The sequence below is a fragment of the Mastomys coucha genome, unplaced genomic scaffold, assembly GCF_008632895.1.
Source record: "Mastomys coucha isolate ucsf_1 unplaced genomic scaffold, UCSF_Mcou_1 pScaffold4, whole genome shotgun sequence".
Classification (NCBI taxonomy): domain Eukaryota; kingdom Metazoa; phylum Chordata; class Mammalia; order Rodentia; family Muridae; genus Mastomys; species Mastomys coucha.
In genome coordinates this window covers 16,824,475-16,843,852 of record NW_022196910.1, presented here as the reverse complement: position 1 = coordinate 16,843,852, position 19,378 = coordinate 16,824,475, and the positions used below count along the sequence as shown (strand labels likewise).

Here is a 19,378-nt window from a genome sequence, read left to right as displayed (position 1 = left end):
TTTTTTAGGATGAAATGTTCTATAAATATCTGTTAAATCCATTTGGTCCATAACTTCTGTTAGTTTTACTGTGTCTCCCTTTAGTTTCTGTTTCCATGATTTGTCCATTGCTGAGAGTGGGATGTTAAAGTCTCCCACTATTTATTGTGTGAGGTGCAATGCGTGCTTTGAGCTTTAGTAAAGTTTCTTTTATGAATGTGGATGCCCTTGCATTTGGAGCATAGATGTTCAGAATTGAGAGTTCATCTTGGTAGATTGTACCTTTGATAAGTATGAAGTGTTCCGCCTTATTCTTTTTGATCACTTTTGGTTAAATGTTGATTTTATTCGATATTAGAATGGCTACTCCAGCTTGTTTCTTGGGAACATTTGCTTGGAAAATTGTTTTCCAGCCTTTACTCTGAGGTAATGTCTATCTTTAACACTGAGGTACATTTCCTGTAAGCAGCAAAATTTTGGGTCCTGTATACATATCCAGTCTGGCAGTCTGTGTCTTTTTATTGGGGAATTGAGTCCATTGATGTTAAGAGATATTAAGGAGTAGTGAGTGTTGCTTCCTGTTATTTTTAGTGTTATTTTTATGTTTGTGTGGCTATCTTTTTTCGGGTTTGTTGAAAGATTACTTTCTTGTTTTTTCTAGGGTGTAGTTTCCCTCCTTGTGTTGGAGTTTTCCATCTATTATCCTTTGTAGGGCTGGATTTGTGGAAAGATGGGTAAATTTGGTTTTGTCATGGAATATCTTGGTTTCTCCATCTATGGTAATTGAGATTTTTGCTGGGTATAGTAGCCTAGGCTGGCATTTGTGTTCTCTTAGGGTCTGTATGACATCTTCCCAGGATCTTCTAGCTTTCATAGTCTCTAGTGAGAAGTCTGGTATAATTCTTATAGGTCTGCCTTTATATGTTACTTGACGGTTTTCTCTTACTGCTTTTAATATTTTTTCTTTGTTTTGTACATTTAGTGTTTTGACTATTATGTCACAGGAGAAATTTCTTTTCTGGTCCAATCTATTTGGAGTTCTGTAGGATTCTTGTATGTTCTTGGGCATCTCTTTCTTTAGATTAGGGAAGTTTTCTTCTATAATTTTGTTGAAGATATTTACTGGCTCTTTAAGTTGGGAGTCTTCACTCTCTATACCTGTTATCCATAGGTTTGGCATTCTCATAGTGTCCTGGTTTTCCTGGATATTTTGGGTTAGGAGCTTTTTGCATTTTCTTTGTTGTATTAATGTTTTCTATGGTATCTTCTGCCCCTTAGGTTGTCTCTTCTATCTCTCGTATTCTGTTTGGTGATGCTTGAGTCTATGACTCCTGATCTCTTTCTTAGGTCTTCTATCTCCAGTGTTGTCTCCCTTTGTGATTTCTTTATTGTTTCTATTTTCATTTTTAGATCTTAGATGGTTTTGTTCATTTCTTCCACCTGTTTGATTGTGTTTTCCTGTAGTTCTTTAAGGGTTTTTGTGTTTCTTCTTTAAGAGCTTCTACCTGTTTACCTGTGTTCACCTGTATTTCTTTAAAGGAGTTATTTATTTCCTTCTTAAAGTCCTCTATTATCATCATGAGATGTGATTTTAAATCTGAGTCTTGCTTTTCTGGTGTGTTGGGTATCCAGGGCTCACTGTGGTGGGAGAACTGGGTTCTGATGATGCCAAGTAGCCTTGGTTTCTGTTGCTTTTGTTCTTGCCCTTGCCTCTCGCCATCTGGTTATCTCTGGTGTTAGCTGGCCTTGCTGTATCTGACTATGGCTTGTCCCTCCTGCAAGCCTGTGTGTCAGTACTTTTGGGAGACCAGTTCTTTCTGGGAGGAATTTAGGTATGGAGAGATGTGGCACAGGGTCAGCTCTGGAAACCAGACAGATCATGTCCCTGGCTGTTCCTTGGTTCTTGTGTCCTGATGGCTCTGGGTGGGTCCCTCTTGGGCCAGGATTTTGAGTAGAAGTGGTGGTGTTACCTGTGTTCACAGGTGTGTCAGCACTCCTGGGAGACCAGCTCTCTCCTGACTGTCTTGGGGTATGGAGTGCTGTGGCACAGGATCAGCTTCCAGTGCAGAAGGAAACCGGAAAGATCTTGTCCTTCCATTGCTTTTTAAAAGTTTATGACCACAGGGGCTGGAGAGATGGCTCCACACTTAAGAGTGTTTGCTGCTCTTCCCAAAGATTCAAGTTTAGATGCCAGCACACATGTTGAGTGGATCACAATTGCCTATATCTCTAGCTGCTTGGATTGGATATGATCATTGGACATCTGTAGACACTTATGGCAGGCACATGCAAACACACACACACACACACACACACACAGTGTGGCTTTAATAAGTTTAATGTAACAAGATGAACAAAATTTGTCAAGTGTAACAGCAGCTGTTTATCCTGAGTATGCATCCTTATTTCTTATGGGATTGGATTTGACTTACAGCCAAACAGTGTATAAGGCTTTGATGTGGTTTCTGACCGAATCTGTTTACCTCAACAGGTTACGACATTGCTGGGCCTGTTGCAATTGGACTCTCCCATTGGAAGAATCCTTATGTACAAGGCAGACCCACCCTCCCATCAGATCTGCCTCTCTTCATCTCCAAAGATGCAGGCATCCCTGTGTACCACCAGTCCTTCACTCGCAAAGCTGACTTGACCACACCTTTGTCTTGTCCGGCCTCGCTGTCCATCACTCCAGTGCCTTCTTATAGCAGCAGCAGCCAGGAGACTCTGAGCCAAGACACAACAGGTAACAGTGCAGGCCTCTTTGGAGGTTTGGGTCTTGGCATATCTAAGGTTCTTTCATGCATTTCTCTGCTGACCAGGTTGTACCAATGTTTCTGCTTATGTGATGCTCTAGACTTCCATAGTATTTCCATGCTCCCTGTTTAATCCCTTAGCTGGATTAGAGGAAAGGTTATGTTTGGAGACATGTAACTGAAGTGTTGTTCCATTTGCTAAGATGTTCCCTAGGAATCAACTTTGAAACATGAGTCTGAGAAGCAAAAAGTGAGACTTTTGCTGAGTAATTTCTTTTTGAGCATCTTATAGTCAGTTCACTTTGCCCCACCAAATGGATCTGTGATTGGGTGGTCTTAAAAACCACCACATGGGTGTGATCTGGCCAGCCAGCTTCCTGATTTTGAACAGCCAAAGAACTAAGCTTAATTTCTTTTTGAATCTATCAAGTCTTACCAATGCAACTGCCTAAGCATGAGATGCACAAGGATAATAGAGATGTTAAAGTGGATGGAGGAGAGACCATGGGGCCTCAGCCCTATACAAAGAACTATAGGCAACTAAGGAATGCTGAGAACAGGAGAGATAGTCTTCCTCAGGGAAGAGCACACCAACTGGTCGTCCAACACCAGACAGTCAGTCCTGAAAACATACAGACACGCAACATTGTACAGACTGAGCAAGATTGTGTTTATATATGTATATATGTGTGTGTATGTGTGTATATATAAATATATGTAAATACAAAACAAATGTATAAATATATATTTAAATAAAATATATAAAAACCCTGCTCAGTCTTACAAGTGATCCTTAACACTTTAGATTTCAAATGAACAATTTCATCAAAAGCACTTTGGGGGAAAGTTCTCATGGTGTGTGAGGAAGGGAAACAATCAAAATCCAGTAGAGGATATATACACACACATATATATGTGTGTGTATGTGTGTGTGTGTCTATATATATAAACATATATGTATATAACAATAGTTAATGAAAAAATAAGCCACAAAGGTGAAAGAGAGCAAGGAGAGGTATATGGGGAGATTTGGAGGGAGGAAAGAAAAATATAATTTATATTATAATCTCAAAAATAAAAGGTTTTTTACATTTTAAGTGCTTGGGAAAAGTTAATAATAATATTTTATGACATAAAAAATTACTTAATGTTTGAATTTCATTTTCTTGCATCAGGTCTTTTTGGATACAGCCATACTTTCATTTATGCATAACATGGTGTTTTTTGCATAACAATGCAGAATCAAGTAATCATAACAAATTTTATAGCCTATAATGCCTAAAATGTTTACTGTCTAGTCCCCTTTCAAAACTATTTGCTGACCACTGATCTATGTGATTTTTTTTTAGAAGTCATTACTTAAACAACCAAGGCACAACATTTATGATATGTCACATTTGATGTAAGAGCCACCTGTGCAAGGATGGCATGCTTACTGTCCTTGTTCCTGCAGTCTGAGGTGGAGGTTTAAGTGATGTAAAAATTTATGCTACTGTATGTGCTTCTGTAGCTACAGCACTTAGAGAAAATGGTTTAACTTGCAAGCTCCAACAGAGTAGTCCATGTTCGGGCATCCTTGGCAGGCAACCATTCACAGATGCTACCACCTAGAGACAAGATGCTGATGTTGCAGAAGTTATGGATGATTCCAGGCAATCACCACTGAACTTGTTAAAACTGAGGATCCCTAGGCAGTATCCCAGGTCCCCTGTGCACAGTGCAGTGTGATCCTCAGCATAGTGCATTTTACAGATGGCCTCTCTTGGGGTGTTGATGGCTCACCTTCCTCACATGACATGAGAACTTTCCCCCAAAGCACCTTTGATTGAATTGCTCAGTTGAAATCTAAAGAAAATTAGGGCTCACTTGTAAAGCATTAGCTCTGCACATGACAGGGTATGACCATTTTCCTGACTATCCTGATTAAGGGTCACCTTGCTATAGAGGTATCTGTGTCCTAAGCTCAAAATTCTCTGACACTTTGATTTTTATAGAAAATGTATTTACTGTGTGTGTGTGTGTGTGTATGTACCTGAGTGCATGTATATATGCTAGGTGCCAGCAGGTCCCTGTGGAGGTCAGAAGAAGGTATAAGATCCCCTCAAAATGAAGTTAGAAGACAGTTGTTAGCCACAGTATGGGTGCTGGGAATTGAAACCTGGTCCTCTGCAAGAGCAGCTAGTGTTCTTAACTGCTGAGCTGTCCCTCCAGCTCCAGGGTGTTTGGTTTTATTGTAAAGAAGAATGACTGTGTTTGCTCTTGTTCAATAACATTTGAAGTTGAGAAATCAAATGCCTGTGGAGTCCCTATCTCCTCTGGGTCCCTCATTCCTTTCCCCAACTCTTCCATAAAGCTCCCCAAGCTCTGTTCAATGTTTGGCTGTGGGTCTCTATATCTGTCTGTCAGGTGCTGGGTGGAGTCTCTCAGAAAACAGTTATGCTAGACTCCTATCTGCAAGCATAGAATAAACTAACCTGGACCCTTGGGGGCTCTCAGAGACTGAACCACCAACCAAAGAGAAAACACAGACTGGACCTAGGCCCTCTGCACATATGTAGCAGATGTGCAGTTTGGTCTTCATGGGGTCCCTAAACAACTGGAGCTGGAGTCTGTCCCTAAATCAGTTGCCTGCCTGTGGATCCTATCTCTAACTGGGCTGCCTTGTGTAGCCTCAGTGAGAGAGGATGCACCTAGCCCTACAGAGAGAATTGATGTACTAGCATTGTGGGATACTCAGGAGTGGTCTCCACCTTCTCAGAAGAGAAGGGAAGGAGGGATGGGGCAGGGGCTATAGGAGGGGAGCATCGATTGAGTTGTAAATTGAAAAAATAAATTAATGGAGAAAAAGAAGAGAAATTGAATGCTTTATGTGGGTACAGTAAAGGAATGCTATGGCATTTTTCAGCACAGAGGAGTGTGAAATGGGAGCTGCCAGGTGAACATTTTATATCCCCCATCAGTGAGCCCTTTTTCTTTCCCATGGAGCAGTGTATGCAGAAGCAAGCTGATTTTAGAAAGAGCTTTATATTTTTAACCTCCAGGTTTTCAAAAACAAAAACAAACAAACAAACAAACAAACAAAAAAAAAAAACAGAATAAATGCCCACAATTCTCTTCATTTCAGGGCTTTCCTGTAACAATAACATCGATTTTCTCCATGTAACTGTTTGTTATTATTTTTTATGAGCATTATTATTGCTTCTCCTTATATCTTTACATAGCACACCTGAATATTAATGATATCCTGTACATGTGGCATCAATTTTTAGAGAATTATAGATGCTGCCATGGCTCCTATAAATGTCAAGGTTTTGTTTATGATGTAGGCTCACTGCATTTATTTTCTTGCAGTAATTTATTGATTTTGGTGTGTGAAAGTATCTACATGAAAGTTTTGCTGTCTTTCTTATGTCAGAGTTCTTAAAATGTCTTAAAATACATTGAATTTATTTATAACTTTTATTTTTGATTTTTTTCTTCTGTTGCTAACTAGAGGAAAATTCTGGAGTGGAAGGAGTCAGTACAAGATTGTCTTGGAGATTCCAGAACCTGCCAGATGTTCTTTCCCAAATATAATTTTTAGTTCTGTAACCTCGGCACTGATATAGAAGAGCTGATGAAGCTTACATACATGTAGCTAGACAATTATATCTTGATTACTGGGGTTTTCTTATGTCTGTGAGCTTCCATAACCACACTTAAATATTTTCACACTTTATAAACACCATCATTCAACAATTCCAGGGTGAATTAACAAGATCCTGAATGAACAGAAGCTCTTGAGCTCTCATTGTATTTGATATTTTTAAATATATAATATTTTTATTCTTTGAGAACTTCATTCAATGTATTTTGATCGTATTTACCCTCTTTCCTCAACTCCTCTCAGGTCTACTTCTATCTCCCAACTTTGTGTCTTCCTTCCTTCCTTCTTCCTTTCTCTCTCTCTCTCTCTCTTTCTCTTTCTCTCTCTCCATCTCCCTCTCTCTCTCTCTTCCTTTCTCTCTCTCTTCCTTTGTTTTCATTTCCTTCTTTCTCTGTTTCTTTCTTTCTCTCTTTCTGTCTTTCCTTCTTTCTTCTTAACCCATTGAGTCTGATTTGTGCTGTCAGTGTATTCCTGGGTATGGTGCCAATCACTGGAGCTTAAAGAAAGCTACCTCTTCTCCTCCAGGAGCAGTCAAGGCTATAGCTCCACAGTGAGGGGTAGGGACTCACAAGTCCCTTCCCTCCCTCTCCAGACTGTTTTTGCTCTTGCCACAATTCTACTCATTTCTTTCTCTTCACTGTGTAACTGACCTGCACAGGAGTTCCTTTTTCATTAGACTTAGCCCTAGTTTCCAGTGTGTGCAGTGAGCAAGCTGTAAAACCCTGAATATATTGCTCCTTTCTAGTGACAAATGTTATATTGTCAGTAAATAAATCACAGCAGGTTAAGTTGAAAAGAGTCTCCAGTGTTGGCTTTCTCTATCCATGCATCCATCCATGCATCCATCTATCCATGCATCTATCCTTCCTTCCATCCTTCCATCCATTCATCCATCCAATGTGTACTACATTCTTCTCTCTTCTGTGCACTGTAATATGACCTTTGGATAGAAAATTATGACATACATCACAGCTCTTTCAAGGAAAGCAATGCTTAGTGGAGAAAACAGATAAGAAACAAGTGTTCTTCTAATATTGTGTGAGAAATATTAAAATAGAAGTGTTCTGACTAGTGTTATGTCAATTTGATGCAAGGTAGCATCGTCTCAGAGGAGGGAACCTCAATTGACAAAATGCTTTCATAAGGCCAGGCTATAGGAAAGCCTGTAGGGCATTTTTAAATTAGCAAATGATGCAGGAGGACCCCAACCTATTGTGGTAACTTACTCACTAAGAATGGGTTCATGGGCTTTAATGAGTTTGTACCTCATTTTAATGGATGTACTTTGCAGACTGTGCCTGACAACCTGGAGGAAGTTTTTCCCCCAGAGATAGAAATATTTTTCCCTAGTGACGAAAGGCCTTGATTCTTGATTGTTGACCTCTCTTGCCAGTCCCAGTTTATATGGTGAAGTAAGGTTATAAATCATATATCGTCTCTTGGTGGACTCTCTGCTTCTTTACACGTAAGAATAGGTGAGAACCTGCTCCTCTTAGCTTGTATTGTTCTTCTCTAGCCTCCTGTGTCTCACCCTTTTCCCTTTGCTGGTCTGTTAGAGCTGTGTTTTAGAAAGAGACCATTAGTGAATTACAGCATTGTTTATGGACTTTCTGCCAGGAACCTCCCAGCCTGTAGAGGGTAGTGGCAGGGGCACAGAGTAGGACTCTGATGTGGCTCTGAAGTCTTAGGGCCTCCAGATGTTCTAGCTCTCTAAATTTACTGAAATGCTGATGATAACTTCTAAAATGTCCTAAAAACTTTCTTGGTCTTTTCCTAGGGTAAAAAGCTGCTGGCTTAGGCAATTGACACCTGTAGCCTAACAGCGGGCGATTAATTAATGTGGCCTTTGTTGAATCTCAGCAGGAACTGCACTCTCTAACTTTAGGCCTTCTAGTAGGAAGTCCCAGGAAGAAAAAGGGACACTTTGAAAGTGATTATAGAGTTTATTACTAAGTTGTAAAAAGTTTCCTATGAAAGCTGTCTAAGGGGAAAAGTGGAAAGATCCTAAGTGGGAAAAGGGGAAAAATTCTTTAAGTGGGGAAAGGCAAAAATTTCTACTCTCTTTTTTTCTTATCTCTTTGTCTTCAGGACTTACACATCCTCCAGAATACATGATTGCATGTTAAAAAGTTCATCACAAGTTCACACACAAATTTAAATCATAAACTGAAATAATAAGTTTACAACAGAGAATGTTTACATGCGTATCCATTAGGACTAATTATCTGGCTGAGCATCCATCACTTGTCTCAGTGCCACTGGTTCACTGAAAGTTTAAAACCATAAGTAAGTTATTAGTGAAGTTTTGCATAGATAAACCCAGTCAATATTTTGTCTTCTGTCCTAGCACCTATAATAAATCATTAGTTCCCTTTTTATGACCTTTGGTTAATTGTTTTACAACCTCTTGTAATGTTCTATGAATAGGAGAAAGATTGATTACTATTTAAGAGCAATTAACTGGTGACACATGGGAGACTGACAGAGTTCTCATTGCAATTTTGACTATCAGAAAAGCAGTCCCACTATAAAAGAGCTTAATGATCACTGATATAATTTTAGGAATTCCTAGAGGATTATCATTAAAACTTAAGAAGTCATCTATTTGTTTATATAGCATCACTACAAGATAATACATCTCTGTAGATCTGCAGAGATCTGCTCCAAAGGGGTGGGCTAATACCTAGTTATTGTTATATATGCCTAATAATAATAGGAAACACATGTTAATAGCAGGAATCTTTCCTAAAATGAATTCTCTTACAGCCTTGTCCAATAAGAGCAAATTTGTCACAGATTATATTATAATCTGGAGCACACTCTCTCAGGAAGATCACCTGCTAGTTATTAGCTTGTCCTATTATGACTCCTGACAGCTTTCTAAGTATATTCCTCATCAGGGGAAGGACATGAAGCTGTGAGATGGCTGTTCTTTGTTCCATTTACCTTGTGCACTTAATATCTAGGCAGAGCTCTTGATTCTTGTTACAAGATGGAAAATACTTATCCTCCCTTCCTGCTTACCTAGTGGGGCTCTCTGATGCAGAATTGTGTTTGAGCTCTGAATTCTTGAGCTGTGCCTATTGGTGGTGATGCAGTGAGTTTGTCTGGGGGAATTGAGTATCTTGTAACAAGTGCCCATTTAATAGCATGAGTTCAGTATCTTTCAACAAATTGTGACCAGATACTTTCAGGACCAATGCCAAAGGAAACATGGAAGAGCTAAATTTTCAGAGGCTGGGTGCCATTAATAGTGACCTTGTAACTTGAGCTACTGATAATATGCAGAGTAATCTGATCTTGTTAACGATCTATGTGTGGTACAAGTTGGGGTCTGCCTATGCTTTAGAACTAAGAGAATGGTTGCAAATGTTCACTCAACTGGAGAATTGGCTCTGAGAAGTAAAACACTGAGTTTTGTTCAAGTTTCCTCTTTCCCTACATTTGACTTGTCTTTTCAGAATTCATGACTATGTCACTCAGTTATCTAATCTAGCACAATCCCGTTACTTTCTTCTCCATATGTATGGTGGTTATTTGCCATAGGAGATTGAAAACAGCCATGAATCTAGAAACAATTAATGGCACATGAGGACAAATGAGTCAATTAAACAATATGGCTATGAAGTTACTTGAGAATTATGCTAAGAAACTGAAAATTTTCAATTAAAACTGCCTTAGGATGATATATTTCAGAATAAAACATTAAGATGCCACATCAGAGTTATCCATTCACTCAGTTATCCAGAACTCTCACTGTAGAGGAATTTTCATCCAGCAACATGGCTGCTCTAATCATATCTAAAGACATTGTAGGTCTGTGTGATCCAGCTGGAACGCAGACATGCCACACACCGTTAGTCCCTCTGGCTGGAATACAGACACATCTTTAGTATACATCTTTAATTCCAAACAATGACATCTAATTGAGAGACAGACAATGTGAAAAATCAGAGAAAAATTTGATAGAATGAGTCAGAGATAGAATATGCCCAACTCTCAGAGAAACAGCTAAAGAGCAGCTCAGAGAGAGTGAAGTTCAGGCAGCTGAGTTCAGCTGAATGGAATTGAGATTGGTGTAGTCAGTTGAGAGCCAGTTGAGAGTCAGTGTAGTCAGTTGAGAGTCAGTGCAATGCAGTAGAGCTGAGTTCCTGAGTTCATGCAGTTCATTGCACATCAGCAGAGGCAGTTGAAGCCAGAGATTATGAAGAAGACAGAAGATTAGAACAAATTAGCAGAGTTAGTTTGATGCCAAGCAGAGAAATTTAACAGGAAGCTGAGAGAAGCCAGATTGAATCAGTCAGTTTGGAGAGAAGTTTGAGCCAGAATAGCTGAGTTGAACCAGCCAGCCAAAGTTCAGAAAGAACTAGGAAGGGATGAGATGACAATTGTATCAGGCAAATAAAGAAGACATTTACACTCATAATTCAAAGTGTGGTTCATTGGCAATAAGAGAGCTTGAGTTAGAAACAGCTTTAGTAACATTTGGGAACAATGGTCTGTGGTTTGTGAGTGAAAGGATGCTGTAAGTGCTTAAACCCAGAGCTCCTTTCTGCTGCCTTGATAAATACTACAGCCAGGAACAACTTCTCCATCACATTCCCAATTAACAACCAAGCAATGGGAATGGGGGCTGTGGGTACAGCATCTGTAACACTCAGTATCAGATTAGGGCTCATGTAAATGAATTTGGACACTGATTTAACATTAAAATAGCTAGAGCCTTTAAAACAAAATCGAAGCTCTGTGGTTTGAACACAGAATTCTCACATTTTATCATGAACACAGTAAACTGGCGATTCTCCAGCTGAACTGCAGACCCTCCTTCAGTTGGCCTAGGGAGTTGGTGATGACAGCCTGTATTTTTTACCTTTTTCTCAAGTGCTGTCTTTGCTTCTGGTCTCAGGACTTGTAACTAATATAAGTTCTTATATTAGTTACAATCTTATATCAAAGCTTGTAGGGTGTCCAACAGGCTGGTGTTATAAAAGATAAGAGTGATCTTAAAGGGCTCAGGCAATGTTATCTTTATCAAAACATTGCCTCTGAGTCCATAAAGCAGCATTCCAGAAAGGACATTTGCTTCATCCAACAGTTGTGAGTGGAAAGTCTTCTATACCCCGTTACCAGGAAATTGCTGACTCAGGAGATATGCTCTGACTCCCACATAAACACTGTTTAGACAATGAAGCAAAATGCCAACAGCCATAACACTGACTCAAGAGGGATCTTTTTTGTCATAGCTCTGGTCCTCTGGAAACAGTCTGAGTCACAGATATATATTCATGAAGTTAACTGACATAGTTCTTGGGAGCAGTCAGTGTGTCTGTGTGTATGAATAGGAGGGTAAAAGAATATGCCTGGACAAAAGAAAGTTTTGAAAAATTATGCTGCACAAGGAGGACCTCAGACAATTGCAAGGGAGATCTGGAATTTGTACCTTGAGCCAAGATGGCCCACAGCAAGGCATTTGTGCCCTCCCATGGTTGCCTGAATTTGAGCTACCACAAGGAAGGGGCATGGCCTTGAAATTTTTCTCTGTGTGGACAGTTCTTCAAGAGAGAATTAGCTGAAAGCCAGCATCACCAATATCCATAACAGCTGGCAGATGCAATCTGTCACATCAGGTGGTTAACATGAAGCAGTTAAAAGGATGTAAATGTGAGCACAAATTGAAGAACGCAGAGGAATTCATAGTGATACCTCAAGCATGAAAGCTCTGCAGGCCTTTCAGGCAGGGGCGGGGTGGTGGTTGGCAATTTGTATATTGAAGTGCTGAGTTGAAGTAGGATGGGGCTTTTGAAAGTTTTTAAAATCACATGTTATCTATCATCTATCATTTATCTATCTATCTATCTATCTATCTATCTATCTATCTATCTATGTGTCTATCTATTACTTGTATATGTGTGTGTCTATGTGTATGAGTGTGTGAGCAAGTGTGCGAGTGCATGTTTGTGTGTGCCATATCGTATTGGTAGAGATAAGAGGACAACTTGCTATAGTCATTTCCTCCCATCATGTGGGACCCAAGAACAGCACTCAGATCACCAAGCTTGGCTATAAGCACCTTTACATGTGAGCCATCTCACCAATCTCCTAGGCTAAGAGTTTTGAGATCTGGTTTATCAGAATTCAGTTAATGGGATTGCAGACACCAGTCAGCAAGTAATTTTCCCAGTCCAGACAATCACAGAGTCATAGGGAGCGCTGAGGTTTGTGGAGGAAAAGTCTTAGATTCTGGGGCCATTTCCTAATGATCAGGAACTGACCAATGTGTTATGGTCTGAATCCCAAGAATACCTGTAGCCATTTAGTTGCATGCCTGCAGAATATATATAAAAAATACATCAACATAATCCACCATATAAATAAACTCAAAGAAAAAAAACCACATGATCATTTCATTAGATGCTGAGAAAGCGTTTGACAAAATTCAACACCCTTCATGATAAAAACTAGGAAAGATCAGGAATTCAAGATCATCCATACCTAAACATAGTAAAAGCAATATATATAGCAAACCAATAGCCAACATCAAACTAAATGGAGAGAAATTTGAAGCAATCCCATGAAAATCAGGGACTAGACAAGATGGCCCATTCTCTCCTTACCTATGGAATAAATATAGTACTTGAAGTCCTAGCCAGAGCAATTAGACAACAAAAGGAGGTCAAAGGGATATAAATTGGAAAGAAAGAAGTCAAAATATCACTATTTGCAGATGATATGATAGTATACTTAAGTGACCCCAGAAATTCTACCAGAGAGCTCCTAAACCTGATAAACAACTTCAGCAAAGTGGGTGGATATAAAATTAACTCAAACAAATCAGTAGTCTTTCTCTACTCAAAGGATAAACAGGCTGAGAAAGAAATTAGGGGAACAATACCATTCACAATAGTCACAAGCAATATAAAGTATCTTGGTGTGACTCTAACTAAGCAAGTGAAAGAGCTATATGACAAGAACTTGAAGTCTCTGAAGAATGAAATTGAAGAAGACCTCAGAAGATGGAAAGATCTCCCATGTTTGTGGATTGGCGGGATTAATATAGTAAAAATTGCTATCTTGCTGAAAGCAATCTATAGATTCAATGCAATCCCCATCAAAACTCCAACTCAATTCTTCATAGAGTTAGAAAGAGGAATTCCCAAATTCATTTGGAATAACAAAAAACCCAGGATAGTGAAAACAATTCTCAACAATACAAGAACTTCTGGGGGAATCAGCATCCCGGACCTCAAGCTGTACTACAGAGCAATAGTGATAAAAACTGCATGGTATTGGTACAGAGACAGGCAGGAAGATCAATGGAATAGAATTGAAGACCTAGAAATGAACCCACACACCTATGGCCACTTTATCTTTGACAAAGGAGCTAAAACCATCCAGTGGAAAAAAGACAGCATTTTCAACAAATGGTGCTGGTTCAACTGGAGGTCAGCATACAGAAGAATGCAAATTGATTAATTCTTATCTCCTTGTACAAAGCTCAAGTCTAAGTTGATCAAGGACCTCCACATAAAACCAGATAAACTGAAACTAATAGAGGAGAAAGTGGGGAAGATCCTTGAACATATAGGCACAGGGGATTTCCTGAACAGAAAACCAATGGCTTATGCTCTAAGATAAAGAATTGACAAATGGGACCTCATAAAATTGCAAAGCTTCTGTAAGGCAAAGGACACTGTCAATAGGACAAAATGGCAACCAACAGATTGGAAAAAAATCTTTACTAACCTTATATCTGATAGAGGGCTAATATCCAATATATACAAAGAACTCAAGAAGTTAGACTCTAGAGAACCAAATAACCCTATTAAAAAATGGGGTACAGAGCTAAACAAAGAATTTTCAACTGAGGAATACTGAATGGCTGAGAAGCACCTAAAGAAATGTTCAACATTCTTATTCATCAGGGAAATGCAAATCAAAACAACCCTGAGATTCCACCTCACACCAGTCAGAATGGCTAAGATGAAAAACTCAGGTAACAACAGATGCTGACGAGGATGTGGAGAAAGAGGAATACTCCTTCATTGTTGGTGGGATTGTAAGCTGGCACAGATGGTTTTCAATCCATTCTATTCTATTTCAAAAATTGGACTAGCCAGGATGCATTAATGTGATGTCATTGCCTACTGATAAGCTGCAGCTTGTTCTTTAAATATGGACCTATGAAGATAGGACTGAAAACATAGTACCTCCTTCAGAAGACATGAGCAAGTCTCTAATATGTGTGGAGTTTCAGTGTGTAGAAAGTGATTTCTCCTTGAAGATCAATTAATGTCAATTAATGTCACATTAAAAACATCTACTATGCCCAAAGCTGTGAATTCTCAAAGGGTCTGTGTAGCTGTGAACTCTCAAAGGGTCTATGCACCTTGATGTTTTCATGGGTTGAAGTGGACAAAGAACTTGTGGTGATAGATCCTGTCTAGTTAACTGCTATCATGGTAAAGCTGCCTACCAAATATTATGGTTTGGATGTTAAATATTCACCCAAACCTCATATGTTGAGAGCTTGGTTTCTACTTGAAGAGTGGTGAGGATGCTGTCATGGTGGGTCTGTTGTGGATTGGTAAAATGGGATCCCAGGTCCCTTCTTTCTTTTGCTTCCTAGCAACCATGATGTTAGCAGAATTGCTCTACCACACACTCCCACTTGATGGTCTGTCTCACCTCAGGACTAAAGCAATGATGTCAGCTAACCATGGACTGAAACCTCTAAACCTATGGGTCAAAAATGGAACTTTCCTCTTTTGACATTGTTTGGCTCAGGCATTTTTGTTTCAGTGACAGGAAAGAGATGAATACATTGAACCCCAAATCTCAGTGGTATAGAACAGTAAGCACAAGTTCCAAGATTCAGATGAGGGCTGGCTGTGTGGTTCTGCTTTCAAGCTGGTTGGTGTTGGCTGACTCAGACCAATTCCAACTAGAGCAACAGGGATGATTCATCACTGTTCTACAGTTCTACAGTCTCATCCTCCAGCAAGTAAGTTCTTGAATGTCCTCATGACAGTGACAGAGGTGTAAGAGAAGAGGTCAGTCTAATCATGCAAACACTAAACTTATTCTGGCAACAGATTTGCTAATTAATGTTCTATCAGCTGAAGCTACATCACAGGGATGGGCCCAGAGTTTAAATAAGGATGGACAGTCCTGCAGCTATCAGTGCAGTCATGGGGCCACCAGATATGGAACTGGGGATGTGGAATAATCAGGAGGAATGATACAATCTGCTATATCTGTGCTATGTTCAGTCAACTGACCCAAGCAGGTATTCAGGTAAGTCTTAAATCAGAAACCTTGGGGCTGGGCCAGGGGTATTTATCTGAAAGAGATTCCTGTTCTCCTCCTCAGTCCTTACTTACAGGACCTTCCTTCTCTCTGTTCCTACCCAGACTTTCTTATAAAACCCAGTCCTCTTAGTGTAGAGCATTAGAAAAGTAGATGCCTGCAGGTTGCCTCTCTGTCAACGTATGAGGTGAGTTGGACCTACCTGTGGATATAAGGTAGATTAAGTCATAATACAACAGATAGTTCACTCTCATGTTCTGTACTTATAAGAGATTTGTCATAGCCTTGGAACATTTTGAGTTGATTCATGACATTATGCATATAAGGGGGACAGTAAATGAGTAAAACTACCCACCCCTGGTAGATATAAAAATAGTGTCTTTTGTCTCAAATTTTTCCCTAAGATTTTGCTTTGGATCTCTAGCTATCTCTTGGACTGCTTTGCTGTATCATCTCATAGGCTTGTCTGTTTCTGTATTCTGTTTCATCCACAGCATCACCATCTCTCCTCTTCTGACGCAGGGAGCAGAGTCACCCTTAACCCTCTGCTTCCACAGTCATCATCTATTCCCCTTGAATCATGACTGGACCCATTTTCCAGCCAGACACTGACATGGCAGATTCTTTGTTAGGGACTTTGTCTGTAAGAGGGACTAAGGCATAGCTCTCTTTGAAGCTCAGCATCTAGCTGAGGAGATGAATTGTAACTACATAACTCAATGTGATGTGGGGCTATGAGCAAAGTGTTCTCTTCTAGTCCTGTTTTTAACTCATTGCTCATCAGTTCTTGCTCATTCTGCCCCCAGACAGGTCCTTTAAATCCTCCTCATAGTGCCACTCCCTGGGCCAAGCATATTCAAACCACCATGCCTACCCTTCACAGTAGTAGTTCTGGCTCTTTGGTTTCTTCAGGGACTTTACTTTTATAAATTGTTCTCCTCTCCTGTGTTCTTCCTTTGTCATTAGTAGTTACTCAGGTTCTACTGGTAAGATACAATGCTCAATCTATAACTACCATAAACAAACACTTAACATGAAACACAGAGAACTGTCTGCCTTTTTCTTTATATTCAAGTTCGGTCACAGAGAAGTTGCCATCTTTACCTTTCTATCTCTTGTTCATTCCCTCCTCTGCACTGGGCCCCTCCCTTATAGAGGATGACAGCTCTTACATAGGATGTGAACACAGGAGGTCACAGGTGACCTCCTAATTGTCAACTCCAAAAGATTGCTTCCTATCCTTGCCTTCTCCCACTCTCTGATTAGTATTTCTTTTTTAAGCAATTATTTTTATTTTTAAATTACATGCATGTAGAGGGGCCTGTGTTTGAGTACAGGTGCCTGAGGAAGCCAGAGACAGTGGGTCTCCTAAAGCAAAAGTAATGGGTGGTTTTAAGCTTCCCAGTATGGGTGCTAGCAACTGAACCCAGGACTTCTGCAAGAGCAGTTTGTGCTCTTAAGCATTGAGCCAACTTTTCAGACCCTCTGATAGGTATGTCAACTCTTGGGAGATTCTTCCTTAAAGCTCCTCAGCTTTGTGTTATGCCTCATTTTTCTGGTCTCCTTCTTTTATCTTTTACTAACTCCTTCCCCACATGTCCTTTAATGTAAGGAAATTCAGAGTACATATCCTACTCTCTTCTATTGCTTTCTCTACTCTTTCTGTCTTGTCTGCTAACCCAGGTTCACCAGTAATCTGCACACTGTACTTTTCGTTCAAATCTCTTGTTTGATTTTTTTTCTGACTCCCTTCCAGATGTTCCATCTTAGTGTCTCATGTACATACCAGTTCCAATTAACCAAAATCCATCTTCTGACCCCCACTTTCTTTTCTGTCCCTCTGTATTTTCTGTCTTTGGGAATGTACCCAGTTGCCCAAGATAGAAACCTAGGATAACCACAGTTTTTCTTCTGCCCTGTTCATCATATTGAAATGATATTGAAGGGCCCCATCCCTTTGTCCCATCATGACCACCCTTGCATCTACAACTTCAGTTAGGCCAAGACTTGATTCTTGTTTTCCTTGGAGTCTGTTCTAATCTATTCTCCACATGACTGTTGGATAAATCTCAATAACATCTCATTTTAGAAAACGTTTAGTGATTACAAATTATGTTGTACAGAGAATCAAGTCCCATCTCTCTAGTCTTTCTGGTTGGCCTCTGCCTACCTCTTTCCAGTCCTATATCTGATATACCTACTCTGATGTCTCCATCCTAAAACAAGCCTGATTGTTAAGATTTTGAGCAATGTATAACAACAACTATGACCTTATCAAAATCCTTGTCCCTTACAGAGGGGAGTGGCTACTGGAGACTTTGCATCAGAGAAAGCTGAATTCCACATTGAAAGGAATCTTTGAAGGCTACTGAGTCTACTTGCCCCATTAATCTCTGAACACAGTCTGCCAGCCTGTGTGCCGTTCTTTGTTCTGACTTATTTTGAAATAAGAGCAGTATTAACTTCCATGCAGGTTATTGTGAAGTCTAAAGTAACCACCAATTCTGTCAAGAAAGATTATCTCATTTCCCCACATACAATCTTTTCCTATTATGGTTTCTGCCAATTTTTCTCCTCTAAGGTCTTTATCTATACATATTTTATACTTTGTGCCCAACTTAAATCGAGTTTCTACTTTCTTAAAGATTCTATATTTTAATACCAGAAAGAAAATAAATTCAGTGCTCAAAAACATCCTATTATGCAGGAAAGATCAGAAATGTCAGGAGGCCCACATGGCATTCAGAAATGTCTTGAAGAATGAATGGGTTCTGGGTTGAAGATGGGCACTCCAGACACTGGAAGAAGCCCCTTCCTTTAGTTTCCAGTGCATCTGCTCCGAACTGCTCTCTGATCCAGCATTGTAGAGAAGGCTCTCTGGCCCCTGAGTCACTCACCCCTGGGACTTGGCTCATTCAGAATTAGAGTAAGACTGACATTGAACTGTTCTTGGATGTGTGTTGGTAGCACAGATGGTGGCCTGGGTGTAATGATCAGCATGTGGCCAGTGCCTAGAGCAGATGGCAGCCTTTGTTGTTGTTGTTGTTGTTGTTCTCTACCAGCTGACACTTGACTCTTCCTGAATAGAGAGGCATGGAGACAGCAAGGTACCCAGACGCTACCCACAGAATTGGGTACCAGACGCCTGACTGTCCTCATGGGAATTGCAGCTAGCATGCATCTATAGGTGCAAGTCTAGAATTTTGCTTTCCTTAAGTGAGATATGGTATTCTCTGAAACATTATGATTCAGTGATGATTACCCCTTAGTCATTCTGAAGAGTTCACAATGTGCTTATTCACATATCCAATCCTATCTGCTGTTCATCTTGACCCTGTGTAAGTAATGTATTAGTTTCTAGGCCTGCCGTGACAAGCTCCTGCAAATGTGGTAGGTAGCATAATAGAACATAACCCTATTTTCCCACACTTCTGGAGGCCAGACATTTGAAAGCAAGGGGCTGGAAGTGGAAGAAAGCTTTCTTTCCACTTCCAGCTCTGGTGTCTCACTTTGTGATAGTATAACTCTTTTCGCCTTGTCTTCACGTGGTCTTCTCTGTATATTTTCCTTTTTCTACTTCAAGGGTGCTTGTATTGGATTTAGGAATCCTTCAAATCTAGCGTGATTTCATACCAAGAGCTGTAACCTTAAACCTTCAAAGTCCCTTATAAAAGGACCTAATAAGGGTTCCAAT

At 39.9% G+C, this 19,378-nt stretch overlaps 1 protein-coding gene across 3 annotated transcripts in view; it reads left to right on the top strand.

Moving 5' to 3' along the window:
• Ano4 (anoctamin 4) overlaps positions 1–19,378 on the top strand; it is a 401,446-nt gene that overhangs the window by 29,082 nt on the left and 352,986 nt on the right. For all 3 annotated transcript variants that reach the window (XM_031349070.1, XM_031349069.1, XM_031349068.1), the window contains exon 3: positions 2,471–2,722. In XM_031349070.1, the coding sequence (XP_031204930.1) occupies positions 2,471–2,722 (252 nt within the window). The remainder of the gene's footprint in view (positions 1–2,470; positions 2,723–19,378) is intronic.